At 50.1% G+C, this 15,711-nt stretch overlaps 1 protein-coding gene across 5 annotated transcripts in view; it reads left to right on the plus strand.

Moving 5' to 3' along the window:
• The window catches only part of ADCYAP1R1 (ADCYAP receptor type I), a 46,843-nt gene that overhangs the window by 18,474 nt on the left and 12,658 nt on the right, over positions 1-15,711 (plus strand). For 3 of the 5 annotated variants that reach the window (XM_044246322.1, XM_044246324.1, XM_044246325.1), the window contains exons 5-12: positions 238-279; positions 2,612-2,724; positions 3,364-3,461; positions 3,944-4,076; positions 4,994-5,147; positions 5,567-5,627; positions 6,153-6,222; positions 10,444-10,535. In XM_044246322.1, coding sequence (XP_044102257.1) covers positions 238-279; positions 2,612-2,724; positions 3,364-3,461; positions 3,944-4,076; positions 4,994-5,147; positions 5,567-5,627; positions 6,153-6,222; positions 10,444-10,535 — 763 coding nt within the window. Of the gene's footprint in view, positions 1-237; positions 280-2,611; positions 2,725-3,363; positions 3,462-3,943; positions 4,077-4,993; positions 5,148-5,566; positions 5,628-6,152; positions 6,223-10,443; positions 10,536-13,299; positions 13,384-15,711 lie in introns of all 5 variants that reach the window. The other 2 variants (XM_044246321.1, XM_044246323.1) reach the window with 1 other exon arrangement.

Consider the following 15,711-nt stretch of genomic DNA (forward strand, 5'->3'; position numbering starts at 1 on the left):
CATGGGCCGTCCTTAGCATCACAGCAGTACAAAGCAAATGGGATTGATGCTGGAGGGCACGCTGTGTTGGAGAGGGGTGCGGCTCCTGTGTGCATTGCAGCCTTTTGGCAGAGACCCCACCTCTGTCCTTCAGACCTGGAACGGCCTTGACCTTCCAGGGTAGAGAGTGTACCACGCATAGCTCTGGTACACGGAGGGCCGCGCGTGCTGACTCATGACCACTTCTGTGCTTTGCAGGAGAGTTCGATTTCCCTGACAGTAACTCTTTGGATCTCTCAGGTGAGGGCATCAACTGGGGCCCACCATGGCCTGGCTGGAGGGAGGACATGGGCTGGCACGGGAGCTTGAGGGTCCCAGGTCCAGGGCAGGGGGGGCTTCTGTGGCTGTGGGATCTATAGTGGGTCATTTTCCTTCTCTGTAAAGGTGTGGATTTTCTCCACAGAAACTTGCACTCATGGGCCCAGACAGAGCATTGTGTGTATGATTTCTGGGAGCACAGATCTCTCAAAGCCACACTAGGGACTCCAAATACAGACACCTTAGATTTAAGGGCCCCTGAAAGTTTGGAACTCCCTCAGGGGCAACGGTGGTTCTCCAACTTCAACTGTGACCTCAGTCACCTAGGAGGCTCATCAAAACTCTGATTCCCTGCCCCTAGAGTCTCTGATTTAGCTGGCCTGGGGCGGGGAGGCGCTGAGAATGTGCATTTCCAGCCTGTCTTCCCAGTGCTGCTGAGGGGCCTGTCTGGGTAGGGGTGCCCATTTTGAGAACCAGTGCCCTAAAACCCTGTGCTCCTATGGAATTGCTGGGGTAAAAGTCTAGTGAAGTGGGTGCAGTCACTGTAAGGTTCTGACAATCTAGAGAGTACTCCGTCTTCTAGAGATTTCCTTCAGAACAATAGCGTGACAAATTCGTGGAATAGTTCTGAACAAAAAGATTTATACGGTTCTGTGCCCACACTGTCTTATAAAAAGAAACGGAGAAAGGAGAAAAATAAGAGAAAGGAAATGGCTTCTACCTCCGGGACACTTTTAAATAATTGCTTTTTCAAAGCAGCTTCCCTTTCCTCTTCCCTCCACCTTGCTGTGGGCAAAGCACAGAGGAGAGGAGGCCCATGGCCACGGCCATGACTCCCCTGGAGCATGAAGACTTTCAGAGGACTTGGAAGGAGGTCGCCAGTCACAGCTTGACATGGATTTGCTGGAAGAAGGAGGAATATGGCATCAAAATGGGGGACGGAAGCAACTCCTCTCCCTGGGCCTGCCAGGCATCCTCCTTGTCCTATGTCATAGGACTTCGAATTGGAGAAGCGATGGAGACCTGTCGTCTCCCCACTCCGGGCAGAGCTGTCTTCTGTGGCAGGATCACTCACCCTCTGCTTCTTCCCAGAGTCCCAGAAAGTGTGTTTTTGACTCTCTTGGTAAAAAAAGAATTGGCCTCATTTCTTCCAACTCTACTGGCGAGGGTGCAGGGTTGGAAGAGCAGAGGGGTTTCCTGTCTTGGCCTCTGCCCTTGCCTCCTTCCTGACTTCCCCAGAGGTGGCCTTGGCCCCAGCAGGGGGAACTGTCCAGCAACACGGGTGCTGGAGCCCCTCTTCTGTGGAAGTGTCTTGTACACAAGTTTCTGGGCCCTGAGTCCTGTGAAAAAAGAACCATTGCCACATGTCGTGATATACCGGGTTAACTCCCAGGAAGCCAGTCTGGGAACCAGGGTTGGTCAGGGCCAGAGTCCAAGGCTGGAGGAATAGGGGGCTTCTGACCTTCTCCCCTCCACGGAACATCTGTGGTTCACCCTTGCAGACAGTCTGGAGAGGGGAAGATGAGATGAGCAATCATTAAAGGCTAAAAGGCCCCAGGCGGGGCAAAAAACAATCTAAATTCCACCCTACAGACCGTAAATGACTCTTTCCCCTTTGGTGTCCTACAAAATGGCCTTTAAAGTCTATCAAAAGGAAATTAAAGTACATTAGTGAGAGGAAACAGACCTCTAAACCTGGGAAGACAAAAGTTGTTTTTTTTTTTTTAAACCTGAATACATATCTTAATAAGATCTGGCGCTAGGTTAATGGAAGTCTGGTCCTTGTTAATCAAACAAGCCATACATGGCTTGGTGCGGGAGCTCTGGAGCTGCTGTAAGGCACAGAGCTCCCAATGTCTGAGGGGCACTCCTGCCCCAAGGTCACTTGAGCTGATTCCTGGACCAGAATTCCTGGGTTGGAGAGTGGTGGCTGCTGGAGTCTGCCATAGTGATCTCCTGTCATTCTTTCCTGTTCGCTGACGTTTGACGAGTGCTGACCCGTGGCCTGGGGTAGGGGCCAGGGGCACTTCCCAGGTCCAGAAGAGAGGGAGGCTTGGTCCTCTTGGCCCTTGTTAAGAGATCAGCTGTGCCTTGTCCTCCCCAGTGTCCTTCACGTCCAGGCTGAGCTAGAGGTCACTAGCAAGCACTATGTTCCCTCAGACCGTGGAAAATTTCATGAACCTTCAACCACCGTGCTTCCCAGATGTGCATATGCGGCTTCTAGAAATTCCCACTTAAGAAGTAATTTTCAAGTAAGAATTGCAGGGTCTTCTTAATCATTCCCGTGCCTCGCTGAGTGTTTCTTCTGCTGCAGACATAAGGGTGGTGAGCCGGAACTGCACAGAGGATGGATGGTCAGAGCCCTTCCCTCATTACGTAGATGCATGTGGGTTCGATGACTATGATGAATACGAGTCCGGGGACCAGGTGAGTAGCTGTCCCTTTGTGGAGGGGGCAGAGGTCGGGCTGCGGAGGCTGGTGACCAGGTGTTCCCACCAAAGACCTTGGCTCCTGTTGGGCCTGCAGGTCTCTCCCCAGGAAGCACGGGAGCACCTGCTGCATACCCAAGCCAGACACACAGAGGGCAAGGCCTTTGTTCATTCATTCTGGGCCAAGAAGCATCTGCTTTTCTTCCTGAGTGCCCCCAGCCCCCACCACATGTCCCCTACCTTCCTGGCTACTCTTCCAGGCCGCTCATCCTTCCTGTGGCCCAGCACCCGAAGGGTTGAAGCTGGGCCCAGCTGGGGGCCTCCTGGACACTTCTCCAGGCCAAGGTTGATGCCTGTTCTGGTGGGTCAGTGCCCCTGCACTCAGCAAGCATTTACTGAGCATTGACAGAGTAGAGAGTCTGTGGAGGGGAGGAGGAAGCTTATGGGGAGAGGGTGGAGGACAGTGTAGTCAAGGCCCTGGGGTGGGGGGAGAGGAGGATATGAGATCAGCTAGAGGTGAAGAAAGGAAGGTGGAGCTGGGTGGTGGGCCCCCAGAGTAGGCAGGCCCTGGTCTCAGGGAGCTGGGAGCTGGAGCAGCTTCCATGCGGAGCCCTGGATGTTTTGTGCTTTGCTCCAGGATTATTACTACTTGTCAGTCAAGGCCCTGTACACAGTTGGTTACAGCACATCCCTTGTCACCCTCACCACTGCCATGGTCATCCTTTGTCGTTTCCGGTAAGACCCCACACCCCCGCCACCCACACACCAGCAGCATTCAGAGTAGCAATAGCTCAGAGCCCTGGCTCTATCCTACCCACCCCTACCTACCCTCTCCCCTGGATATCAGCCCTGGAGGACCCTTAGAAGGTGTTTCCCCCACCCTTACACTAACAGGTGGGAAACTCCATCCAAGAGAGGGCAACTGATGTGTCCAGGGCCACGCAGCAAGGGGAACCTGGGCAGGAGACCCCCATGCCTCACTTTTGTCTTCCTGGTCCAAGGGACAGAGGCCACGGGAGGGGAAAGTCTGGTGTCTCAGAGTCATGGAGCGAGGCAACAACGGCCTGGCTGTGAGGGAGGATGTAGAGAGGTGGAAAGGTGGGGAGCCCCCGAGTCAGAGCCATGGAGCTGGCCCAGAGCAGAGCTTGGAGTGGAGGAGGGGGTTCCACGGGGCTCCTCACCTCAAGGCCTCTTCTTCCCCCGGCCTGCTGGTTTAGGAAGCTGCACTGCACGCGCAATTTCATCCACATGAACCTGTTCGTGTCGTTCATGCTGAGGGCCATCTCTGTTTTCATCAAAGACTGGATCCTCTACGCAGAGCAGGACAGCAACCACTGCTTCATCTCCACCGTGAGTGTGCGGAACCCTGGCAGGAAAGCCCTTCCAGGGCCCCCTTCCCTGTGACCTCCCCACCCCCTCTACCATCCAGGTACTTTCCTGCTGGGACAGTGACTGTCCCCAGGGAACACAGAAATCCAGGAAGGACCATGAGTTGCTAACAACCAGTGAGACCCCTGCTCGATGTCATTTCCTGTCCCTTAGTCTGTGTGTGTACTTGACACACAGTGTACTTGGCACACATGGCAGAGCCAATGTGGAGGGTCAGGTGGCCCAAGGAGAGAGGGTGTGCCTGACCTCTTGTCATTTCACTAACTGGTGACAGAGCCGAGGGGCTGCTTGGTTGGGATCTCTCCAGAGCATCTCCCCAGTTCTCATACCTTTGGAGGTAAGCAGAGGATATAGGTTTTGGTGGAACAAGATGGAAAGAACAACCCAGAGCACAGTGGCTTGACCCAAGAGAGCACACTTGGAGGGGCCGGGGTGGGCCCCTCTGTCTGAGATTTCTGGGACCAGGAGTCTCCCCATTGATGTCTAAAAACTTCATTTGACTAAGAAGCCTCCTGCAGGGTCCTCTGTACTCCCCTACTGATGAGGATGCAGGGTTGGAAAAGCAGAGGAGAAGGAGCAGGAAAGTTGGGGGAGAATGAACCTGGGGAGAGGAGTGGGCCCCCTGCTTGTCCTTCCCCCATCCTTTTCTGACACGCCTAGAGTTGCCTCTGTGGACAGCTTCAACTCAGAATCATAGGGTGCTGCCATTTTTAACTCTTCAAATCCAGGAACCTTGAGTCTTGCAGATCTGTGGGATGCTTGAGCCCAAGCATGCCTGAGCAGAAGGACCCCCAGGATTCTCTGTGCTCCTGCTGGGCTGGGTGGGAGTCAGCAGTGGGGGCTTCATGCCTCCCTCACCTTCCCCACCCTCTTTGCAGGTGGAATGCAAGGCTATAATGGTTTTCTTCCACTACTGTGTCGTGTCGAACTACTTCTGGCTGTTCATCGAGGGTCTGTACCTCTTCACCCTGCTAGTGGAGACCTTCTTTCCTGAGAGGAGATACTTCTACTGGTACACCATCATAGGCTGGGGTAGGTCACTGACTGTGGCCAGTGCTCAGGCCACATGGCTCAGGTCTCATGGCCAGGTATGTCCTTGGTCCTGCTGTCAGGGAATGTTAGGTCAGGGAAGGGAGGTGCTGCCCTGTCCGCAGCTGATGGCATCTCTGGTTCTTGGACCCTTCCTTGCTCTTCCTGCCCATTGAAAGCCCACTGTCTGAAAGACATGGTATGCACAGGAGTTCTTCTGAGAACTGAGATAGACAAAGTTCTGAGGGATACGTGGACATGCAGAGGCAGAGGTGTGAGGAACAGTTAGGGTCCCCAAGACTCCAGGTCTGAAAGAGAGACCTGCCCCATGGGTTAGAAACCCCCTGGGAGCCCAAATCTGAGGGGACCCCAGGGCCTGTTGGTTTTCTCGTTGTCACTGGCTTCTTTTCTTGTTCTCCCAGGGACCCCAACTGTGTGTGTGTCTGTGTGGGCTATGCTGAGGCTCTACTTCGATGACACAGGGTGAGTACGTGCCCAAGAGCCAGGGCCCAGAGCCCTGAGAAGGTTCTTACAGATGGGCCTCAGTGGCTCCCCTGACTTCCAGTTAATAGCCCCTGACTGCACCCCAATCGCCTTCCCCCGACTGTACCCTGATTGCACCACTGATGGACCTACCCAGCCACATCTCAGCCGGATCCTAGTGAGAATGTGCAAGGTTTCAGAGGCCCTCTCCATGGCTGGGCCCAGCTCGGAGCGTCCTGTTTTCCTTTCGGGGAGGGGAGGAAGGCTGTTGAGGGTGAGGTCGCACCTTCACAATCCTGAAGGGCATGGCCCTTGCCCAGGAGCCCACTGGTGATTCTAAGACGGAAGGACCAGGACACTAGAAGAACCAGAGCTGGGCTCCAGTCTGCAGCATGCCTGAAAACTCTTTTTCCAGCCAGCCCGTCCTCAGACAGCTGCAAGGGAAAAGGGCCACAGTGGGGCTGTCAGCATTGGCTTGTAGGCATCCCAGCACTGAGCTTAATCTCTCATCTTTCTGTCTTTCAGCTGCTGGGATATGAATGACAACACGGCTCTGTGGTGGGTGATCAAAGGCCCTGTGGTTGGCTCCATAATGGTGAGTATCCTTGGGCAAGGATGGGGAAGAGACAGGGGCCTGGACAGAAGGCAGGAGAAGGGGACAGATACAGAGGCCACTGGCTCAGAACGCTGGCTTTCTCCTTTTTCCTGGCTACATTATATTTGGCAACATGGAGACACTAGTTATGTAGCTAGTCCACTAGTGTTGGACATTTATATTTTCTCATTTTTTCCTCATAATGAAAAAATGCTACTAGGAGCAATTCTGTGCATAGTTTTGAACATGAGTATTTCTTTAGACTAAATCTCTAGAAATGGAATTGTTGGGTGGGAAAGAGTACCTCTTTGTCAGTGCTTACAATATCAATCATCTAAATTTTTGCACAAGCTTCTGGGGAATAATGGTAGCTACTTGTTTTAATGTGAATTTCTCCATATTGCTAGTGCAGTGAGGTACTTTTCCCCAGACATTTATTGACAATTTGCTTTTATTCTGGTCATTATCTGTTTATTTCTCTTGCTCATTTCTCTTTTGGTTGCTTTGCTCAGTTATCTTCCTAATTGTTTCAAAGATAGTAACGCTTTATTTGTTAAGTATGTTGCAAGTATATTTCCAAGTCTGCATAATTTTATACAAACTGTCAAGTTTTGTCTTCATAAGTTCTGAAACTTGTATCTTATTATGGGAGCCTTTTCCCATCCTAAGACATAGAAGTATTCTTAGTTGTTTTATAACATTTTTATGGGTTGGATTTTTATATATTTGTCCCGAATCTAGATGAATTTTTATTTCTTTGATCTGAAATGATATCTAATCATCTTTAGTTTTTTTATTTTTTCTCCCAGTGGATAGATATTCTACCCTCTCATCTTTTTATTAAATAGACCATCGTTTTTCAATTATGTTGAAATGTCCTTTTATCATGAATATTCAGTATATTCTACCGGTATTCAGTGCTATGCTACTAATCTATTTGGCTGTTTCTGCAGTGAATGCCTCCTTGTGATAGTTATTATAACCTGGTGGCAGGTTTCGATGTCTAAATCAAATATGTTATAATATCCTCTTCTTCATTCTTTTTTTCCTTCAAAATTTTCTTACACATTCACTCTTTCAGGTGAACTGTCAAGTATCCTTGTCAAGCTGCAAAAAGAGGGTGGTGGAGATGTTTAGAGAAATTGCATTAAATCTATAAATTAATTTGGAGAAGTGATTTTCTTAAAATATGGAGTCTTCCTCTCTAAGAACATGGCCTGATTCTTCTCCATTGATTCAGTCTTTCCCTTGGAGTCATTTTGTACAGCTTTTCCATCATCTTGTTCAGTTTAGCTCTGGAGTGTTTTCCAGGGGCGCCCGGGTGGCTCAGTGGGTTAAAGCCTCTGCCTTCAGCTCAGGTCATGATCTCAGGGTCCTGGGATCGAGTCCCACATAGGGCTCTCTGCTCAGCAGGGAACCTACTTCCCTCTTTCTCTCTCTGCCTGCCTCTATGCCTTCTTGTTATCTCTGTCTGTCAAATAAATAAATAAAATCTTAGAGTGTTTTCCAGTTTGGGTTTGTATTGTGTCTGGGACTCGTTCTGTCATTGTATGTTCTAGTGGGTTACAGCTGGTGCATAAGGAAGCAATTTGTTTTTGTGTATTTTTTCTTTTCTTGGTTACTTTTCTTTCTTTCTTTCTTTTTTTAAGATTTTATTTATTTATTTGACAGAGAGAGCAGTAACAAGCAGGGTGAGTGAGAGAGGGAAAGCAGGCCTCCTGCTGAGCAAGGAGCCTGATGCAGAGCTCGATCCCAGGACCCCGAGATAATGACCTGAGCCGAAGGCAGATGCTTAACTGACTGAGCCATGCAGGCACCCCTATTCCTTGGTCTGGACGAGGATGGTGTTTGCTATATAGTTTTGAGCAGTTATTCTTCATTAAATTAGGAAAGTTTCTATTTCTGGCTTATTTTAGTGTGTATTTTTAAAAAAATTAGGAAATCAAATGTGTTTTGGAAACATTTTTTTAAAGTGGTCTCTTCCCTTAGTGATGGACTTTTACAATATTCCAGTTTTTCTTCTTATGGACAATGCCACGATGGATATATTCGTGCATATCTGTGTGTATGAATATGTCTTTAGAATAAATCTCTAGGAGTGGAATTTCTGGGACAAAGGGTGTGTATGTTTAACATTTTCATAGATGGGATGCCTGGGTGGCTCAGTGTGTTAAGCTTCTGCCTGCGGTTCAGGTCATGATCCTGGGATTGAGCCCCACATTGGGTTCAGCGTGGAGCCTGCTTCCCCCTCTCTCTGCCTGCCTCTCTGCCTACTTGTGATCTCTCTCTCTCTCTCTCTCTCTCTCTCTCTCTCCAATAAATAAATAAATAAATCTTAAAAATTTTTTTTCATAGATATCAAATGAGCAGAATCCAAGATTGCTCATTTCTCATGTCTTTGTTGATGCTTTGATCATTTAACTATTCACTAGTCTTATGGGGGATAAAGGTAGCGTATTGTTTTAATCTGTTAGTGTAAGAAATATTAGATTTTGACTTTTTTGGTTTTGTTTTTTGAGGTTTTTTTTGCATTTCTGGTATAAAACCTTTAGGCCATGATCTGTTTGTTCTTTTAATGCAGTGATAAATTCTATTTGTTAGTATCTTATTTATAGTTTTTGCATTACTCTTTGTAAGTTCTCTGGGTCTGTGTGTTTGTGTGTGCATGTGTATCTGTATGCTTTCTTTGTTGTCTGGGATTTGTTTTTTTTGTTTTGTTTTGTTTTTTAAAGATTTTATGTATTTGATAGAGGAGATGCAGCGAGAGAGGGAACACAGCAGGGGGAGTAGGATAGGGAGAAGCAGGCTTCCCGCTGAGCAGGGAGCCTGATGCAGGGCTCAATCCCAGGACCATGAGATCATGACCTGAGCCGAAGTCAGATGCTTGACTACTGAGCCACTGAGTTGCCCCGTTGTCTGGGATGTGTAGTGGAGTTTTGTTAGCCTAATAAGCAACTTGTGAGGTTGTCTTTTTATTTGCTTTTCAACAATGACATAGCCTGTAAATGACATCTTCCCTAACGGTGTTATGAAACTGGTCTGTAAAGTTAACTGGCCCCGAAGCCTTTTAATGCTTATGTCTTTGATTACTTTTTGCAGATTTTCTACACCTCCTTGATTTGATTTTGTTATTTTCTACTTTCCCATTTTGTTTGATTTTCTCTTATGATTCAAAATATTCTATACATCTGTTGTCTTGTTCTCCTTCTCATCCCTAAATTTGTTTACTTGCAATTTTCTCCTTCTGGACTGACTAACGTCTGCAGGGAGCAGCAGGTTCCGTGCTGAATTCCCAGGACTGTTGGGGCCCTGGGCTTGGAGTGAGGGAGAAGACTGAGAGAACTACCTTCGTGGAGAATGTGGAAACAAACCACCAAAACCAGACCCCCAAATAAAGTTTTTATTGATCAAATCTACTTTTTCCCAACTTTTTATAATGAATTTTTATCTTCATTAATTTCCTTCTTATATAAGTTAAATGTGTGGCACTTTCCCCTTAGCTTTTGATTTGAATGCTTAATTATTTTATCTTCAGTATTTATTATTTTTAGTGTCAAGATATTGTTAAGTTAGTGTCAAGCTCTACATTTTTTAGTGTCAAGCTCTACATTTTTTCCCTCCGGCTGTAGCTGCTCTGGCTACTTTCAGAGGCTGTTGCCATGTGATCCTCACCTTGTGCCTTGTTTCCATTTATTTGCTCCCCGTCCCCCTCGCTTTCTCACTGTTTAGAGAGATTTTTGTCCCTGATCTTTCTCTGAAGGTAAAGGTTATTATTGCTATTCCCGGGCATTCCTTTAATTAATAATGCTTATGGCCATCCATTCTGGTTCCCCATGTTCCATTCTTTGAACTTGGAGTTTCTCCAGAGGACAGTTCCCACCTCTGCGGGAGCCTCTTTTCTATCTGTTGGGCGTTGTTTTCCATCACCCCGATCCTGTTTGCTCTTACTCTACCAGAAATTGGCTGCTTTTCTGGCTCACTCCGGATAATCTTTCCTATTCCTCATGACTCTTATGAAATTCTTATTCTTTGTTCTTTTCTGTCATTTTAGCACTAGTAGGTGGTGAGGTAAACGCGTGTTCTCCTGCCACCGGCTTGAATTATAAGTCGAGATGGGATTTTGACTGGATCAGGGAGGGTTGAGGTTGTAACAGGCCATGCCGAGGCAGGGCTGCGGCAAGTCTTGGCCCGGAATCAGTTCTATTTTTCTTTGCTCTTCAGGTTAACTTTGTTCTCTTCATTGGCATCATCGTTATCCTTGTGCAGAAACTTCAGTCTCCGGACATGGGAGGCAATGAGTCCAGCATCTACTTGTAAGTACCTTCATGTGAATGCCATTGTCACTTCCAACAGCTGTGTGGGCCCTGCACTCGAGTCACAGGAGAAGGCCTAGGTATTTTGCGGACAGGGTATTTGCAAGATTTCTTTCTGATTAAAGTGCCGTTAAAATGTAGCTGCCCGCCTGTCCTTCAGCCAGCCCAGCTGCTAATCTGCGTGGTGGGAGGGAAGAAAGAGAGGATGAGATGGTCAGATCCTGGGTTGCACTAGCAAAATCAAGGTGGAAAACACCAGATTCCTTAGGGTAATTAGGGCCTTCGTTGTTTAGCAGTTGGATTTCCTTTGGGCATCTTGGGTCTGTGGGAAGTTCATGAATGCTATTGGATGCACTGTTGCCTGATGTCCCCACCACAGCCCAATGTGTGCAAGTTGCTCAGGCCTGACTGGCGAGCCAGATGGACATTTTTGCTGGTGTGGGTATTGGAAGGGGGGAGTCCTTTCTCTTTTCTACCTTCTTTCAGGGCAGCTTTATCTCTGGGTCTGGTTTTCCTCCTGCAGCTCCCCCTCCTCCTCCCTGAGCAGACGTACACTGATATGTTTGAGATCCAGGGGGTTTGGAGGCAACCCTTACCACTGAGCATGGGTTTTCTCCACTTCCATGGCCATTTGGCTTGCTTTCTACAAGTATTTCTGGAGTCACTAACAGCTTGTCCCACTCATTCTGTCAGCCTTCCCCCAGCCTTCCACCTGTTCTGAGTCTAAGCATCTTCTCTTTCACCCATCTTGCCTGATCATCCCGAGAATGACCAGCTGGTTGGGGTATGGGGTTTGGGGACATTTCTGATGCTGATGAGGAAGGTCGATCCCCTGTGGTTGGCTGGAAGGGCCAGATGGGTACAGAACATTGGAGGACAGTCTAGTGGTCTGTCCATAGGCAAGGTAGAAAATGTGTTGCCTCCTCAGTTTTTTAAGAAGAGGGCAGGTTAGAAAGAGCCGAGGTCTTCTCATGGCATCGGTGGGGGATTGGTCCTGCCTTCATCAGCCACCCCAACCCCAGGCTCAGAACCCTGATGGCTACCAGTGGACAAGTAGGACAGCACAGAGAGACCCAGCAGAGGGTTCTCCGCAGCTGACCATTGTCCTGCATAGAAGGGGAGGCAGGAGCTACCCAGAGACCAGCCCCAGATCCTTCCACTCCTTGGGGCTTCCCCAGGGAGGTGGAGCTTGCCCTTGGTCTGTAGGTTTAACTTGGGCACTCTTCCTTGTGGAAGTCCTTCTTGTGGGGGTGGGGGCTCTGCCCAGGGCCTGGGTTGGTCAACCTTTTTTTCCCCTGCATTTAGGATGATTACATTACATTAGAAAAGACCCTCTTTTTTTTTTTTTTTTTTTTTTTTGCTATGCATTTACTGTCTTTTTTTTTTCATGTTTTTGCCAACCCATGCTTATGTGTATGTGTTATGTCGTCAAAAATTATACATATATCATAAAGTTTCTGAGGCCTTGTACTGGGGGTTCGTCCATGGGGCTGGCTCCCTACAACTAAGTGCCCTTGAGGGGTCATCCCTGTCTTAGTCTCCAGAACCCACGAAACAGGGCCCTCCTGCTTCCCTCATCTCTCCTCTGCCGTCGGCACTCATGCCCTCGTGTCTGCACCCACACGGTTATTTCAGACATAGGAGGCTAGCAGTAGTAAAGGGTCCCTCTTCTCTCCTTTTGAGCTGTAGCTTTCATTCCTCCCACTCTTTCCTTCCTGGTAGGAAGGGTTTTCCCTTCTTTGGTTCCTGGGATCTCTTCTCTGGGAGGCTCTCCCCACTTCCCCTCACCCTGCCTCTGCAGGGACGTACACAGGGGCCCAGCTGCCGCCTAAATAAGGACACTTCTCGGACCCCAACACCGAACTTCAGCTCAGACATCTTGTCCCAGGCAGTAGGAAGCCCCAGGGTCTGGTGGAGAGAAGGTGGGGCTGGTGGGGGGGCTTTCAAGTTACCACAGGCTGGGAGCTGTAGTCTTTGGGCCTTCCTGATGTGTAGATGACCATTTCTCAAAGTGGTTTCTACATGTAAGTGCCCATGTTGAAAGAACCAGCTGGTTGGTTTGCTTCCATTCTGGAAAAAAAAAAAAAAAGCAAGCCAGCAGGGAGGGCTGACGCGGGATAAGGGATCAGTCTGATCCTATGAAATTTAGCAACATTTCTGAGCATTTGCAGGGTCAGGGATACCCAGGGAGGGACGATCAAAGTGACGGTGCTGCTGGGGACTGCAGAGCTCCTAGCAACACTTGCCACTCTGACCATCACAATTTGTGCTCACAGACACCCAGTGAATCTGATGGGCTGAGTTGCCAACTGTTCAGGATAATCCGCATTTTACAGCTGAGGGAACTAGTTGTCAGTGAAGTGAAATGAATCCAGTAGGAACGAGTGGAGCCGTGGCTCTAGGACAGCAGGGGCCCTTGGCTCTAAGCTTGACTGCACTGTCTTTCCTATCCTCCAGGAAGTTACAGACGAGAGATGGTCCCTAAAAAGGGGAGAAACAAGGCTTCCTGGAAGAAGAGGCCCCAGTGGGATCCGGCCTTGTAGAGAACATCCCCACCTGGAGGGCTTTGGGCCCGGGAGGTGTCTGCTGTTGGGGAGGGGAGACTACGGGGGTGGTGGACCGAGGGGAAGGGCCAGGACCTGGTGGGAGAGGAGATTTCAGGGCTGTGCCCGAGTCCCCTTGGTCCACCAGAGGTATGTGTGGGGCTAAGAAGCCCCTTCCGATCTGCCCACAACAGCTTTCCGGTTTTTTCCTCTGTTTCCAGAACAAATTTAAGCCTGAGAGTCCCCAAGAAAGCCCGAGAGGACCCCCTGCCTGTGCCCTCAGACCAGCATTCACTCCCTTTCCTGTAGGTTGGTTCCAGCTGCTCAGATGATAAGGGTTTGAGACACGGCTTCTGTTGGGGGCTTGGAGGCCCACAGGGGGCGGCGACACTGAGCCACCCACACTCTCACCTCAGGCTTCTGATGGAATGAGGGGCTGGCCTCAGGCCGTGGGCAGTGGCCAGGTGTGGAGTGTGGGCCTGGGTCAGGCTTGGCATGTGCTCTGGTTCCCTTTGGTCTGGGGTTGGGGCTAGGGCTCAACCTGAGGCTGGGGTCAGGGTTAGTCTGCCCTTTCCTGCCCTGAGCTCTGTGAGGTGCCAGCTGGCTCAGAAAGGGAAGGGTGAGGTCCCCGCACAGGCACCAGTTGTGCTGAGACCACCTCCAGGAGCTGGCTGTGCTCCCAGCGGGCTCCCCAGGTCTGCTTCCAGCGGCTGTTGGAAGCTGCCTCTCAGGTCACAGGTGGGGGAGGGAAACCCCACATGTACTTCCCTTGGGGACCTCGCAGAGCCAGTCTGCATGGCCTCTTGGGGTAAAGGAAGGAGGTTGTCCCTAGTGATGTCACTAGTCAGCAGGGCTGTGTCATACCCAGTGTCTGAAGGACGGCATTGACTCTAAAGACAGGCTCTGTCATGGCAGAAATGCAGCCAGGAAGCTGTCAGCCCAGGAACTCAGCCCACAGCCTAAGGCTCCCAGTTCACAGGGAGGTCCATTTTCCACTTCCAAAGCACCCCTACCCTATCGGGGAGCACCCTGTCCTCATAACTCCTGTTAAGGATCAGCAGCGGGGAATGGTTACTCCCATTTTGCAGATGGAGAAACTGAGGCCTGAGACCACCCAGCAAGTCACTGTCTAGACAAAGCCTTGAGCTCAGGAGCCCTCACTCCCGCCTGCCCCCAAGGCTGGGGAGGGGCACAGAGCCTGAGCTTGTCCTCAGTGGTGGGGGAGGGGGTAGGAGCGGGCAGGGGAGCTCCAAGATCTGCTGAGCTGAGCTTCTGGCTGGAGTGCCGGTGGGGTGTGCAGTGCTTCCCCAGGTGCTGGGCCAGGGTTCCAGGGGGGATATGGCATCTCAGGGCCAGGAGGGACCCTTTGGAGAGTGTTTGGCTCAGGCTGAGATGTCCACGGACCTGCCCAGTGACCCAGCACCACACTGCTGGCCAGGAGCAGGGTGGATTAGACACGATGCTGCCCTCTGGGGTGGGCGGGGTTGGGGGGGCTCCAGCCTTCTGTGGTGTTCCCTGGAGGCCACATAGCCCAGGGCATGCCGCGCACAAAGGCACCAGAGCTTCCATGCAGGTTAGCCTGTGACCATAACAGGCCTTGAAAATCCATGTGCTGCCTCCCTAAGTTATAGGCCAGGGCTGCCTGGTTTCCAGAAGTAGGCGTGGACCCTGTACCTGCTATGGGGCTCTTCAGCCTTCTGATCCACTTCCACCCAGCACCCTGGCCTGTCTCTTCTCTCCCTTCAGGTCCAAATCAGAACTGAGCTCACCAGCCAGTCTGGGGTTACGTCTTCTTCTTGATTCCTTTCCCCTTTTCCACCAACTGTAGTAACTCCTGAGAGGCTGCGACATCTCTTCCTTTCTCACACCTGTCTCTGGCTTTTCTGCCACCCTTTCGTATGCTTTTCCGTGGGTCCTTTTGTGCAGAGCCAGGGAGGTTTTGGGAGAAGTACTGTTTGGGAAGAAAGACACTTAGTTTTGTCCCTAGGTTCTTTTCCCGAGAGCCCTCCCAGGCATCAGGCCCCCCCCGACTTTATTCTGCCCCTCCCAGCAGAGATCCACATCTTGACCAGGGGTCTGAGCTCTCAGCTAACTTGCAACTAAGTGGCCTTTAGTGTTAGAAATCAGAGGAGAGGAAATCAGAGGAGTCTGTATTTACTGTGGCCAGGGCCCAGGAAGGGCAGGGATAACCCTTTGGGAATTCAAGGAGGAGTAGTCTCAGAGGAGAGCAGCTGAGGCTTTAGAATTTGGGGTGAGGGCGTAAGACAGGCACATAGGGGGCCACATCTGAGGTTTGGGCTTTCAGGCTCCTGGGCACCAACCAGGCTACTGGCTGTAGGAGAAAGTAGCCAGCCTTCCAGTCTGGGCCAGGCAGAGATAAATTTGGAGATGAGGAGGGCTCCCATTCCTGATTATCCAATTAAGCTCTTTTAAGTTGTGAGAAAAACATACCTCTGTGTGTCTATCCATCTCTTTGTATGTATATGAAGCAGACCTTTGACATTCACTGAGGACACATGAAGAAACTTCTCACATACATGACTTCCTCACGACAGTGTTTCTCAGGCTTTGAGCTGTCTGTGGATCACCTCCGAGTCCTGTGAAAAGGCAGATTCTGAGCCAGCAGTGCTGGA

The sequence above is a fragment of the Neovison vison genome, chromosome 4, assembly GCF_020171115.1.
Source record: "Neovison vison isolate M4711 chromosome 4, ASM_NN_V1, whole genome shotgun sequence".
Lineage (NCBI taxonomy): Eukaryota > Metazoa > Chordata > Mammalia > Carnivora > Mustelidae > Neogale > Neogale vison.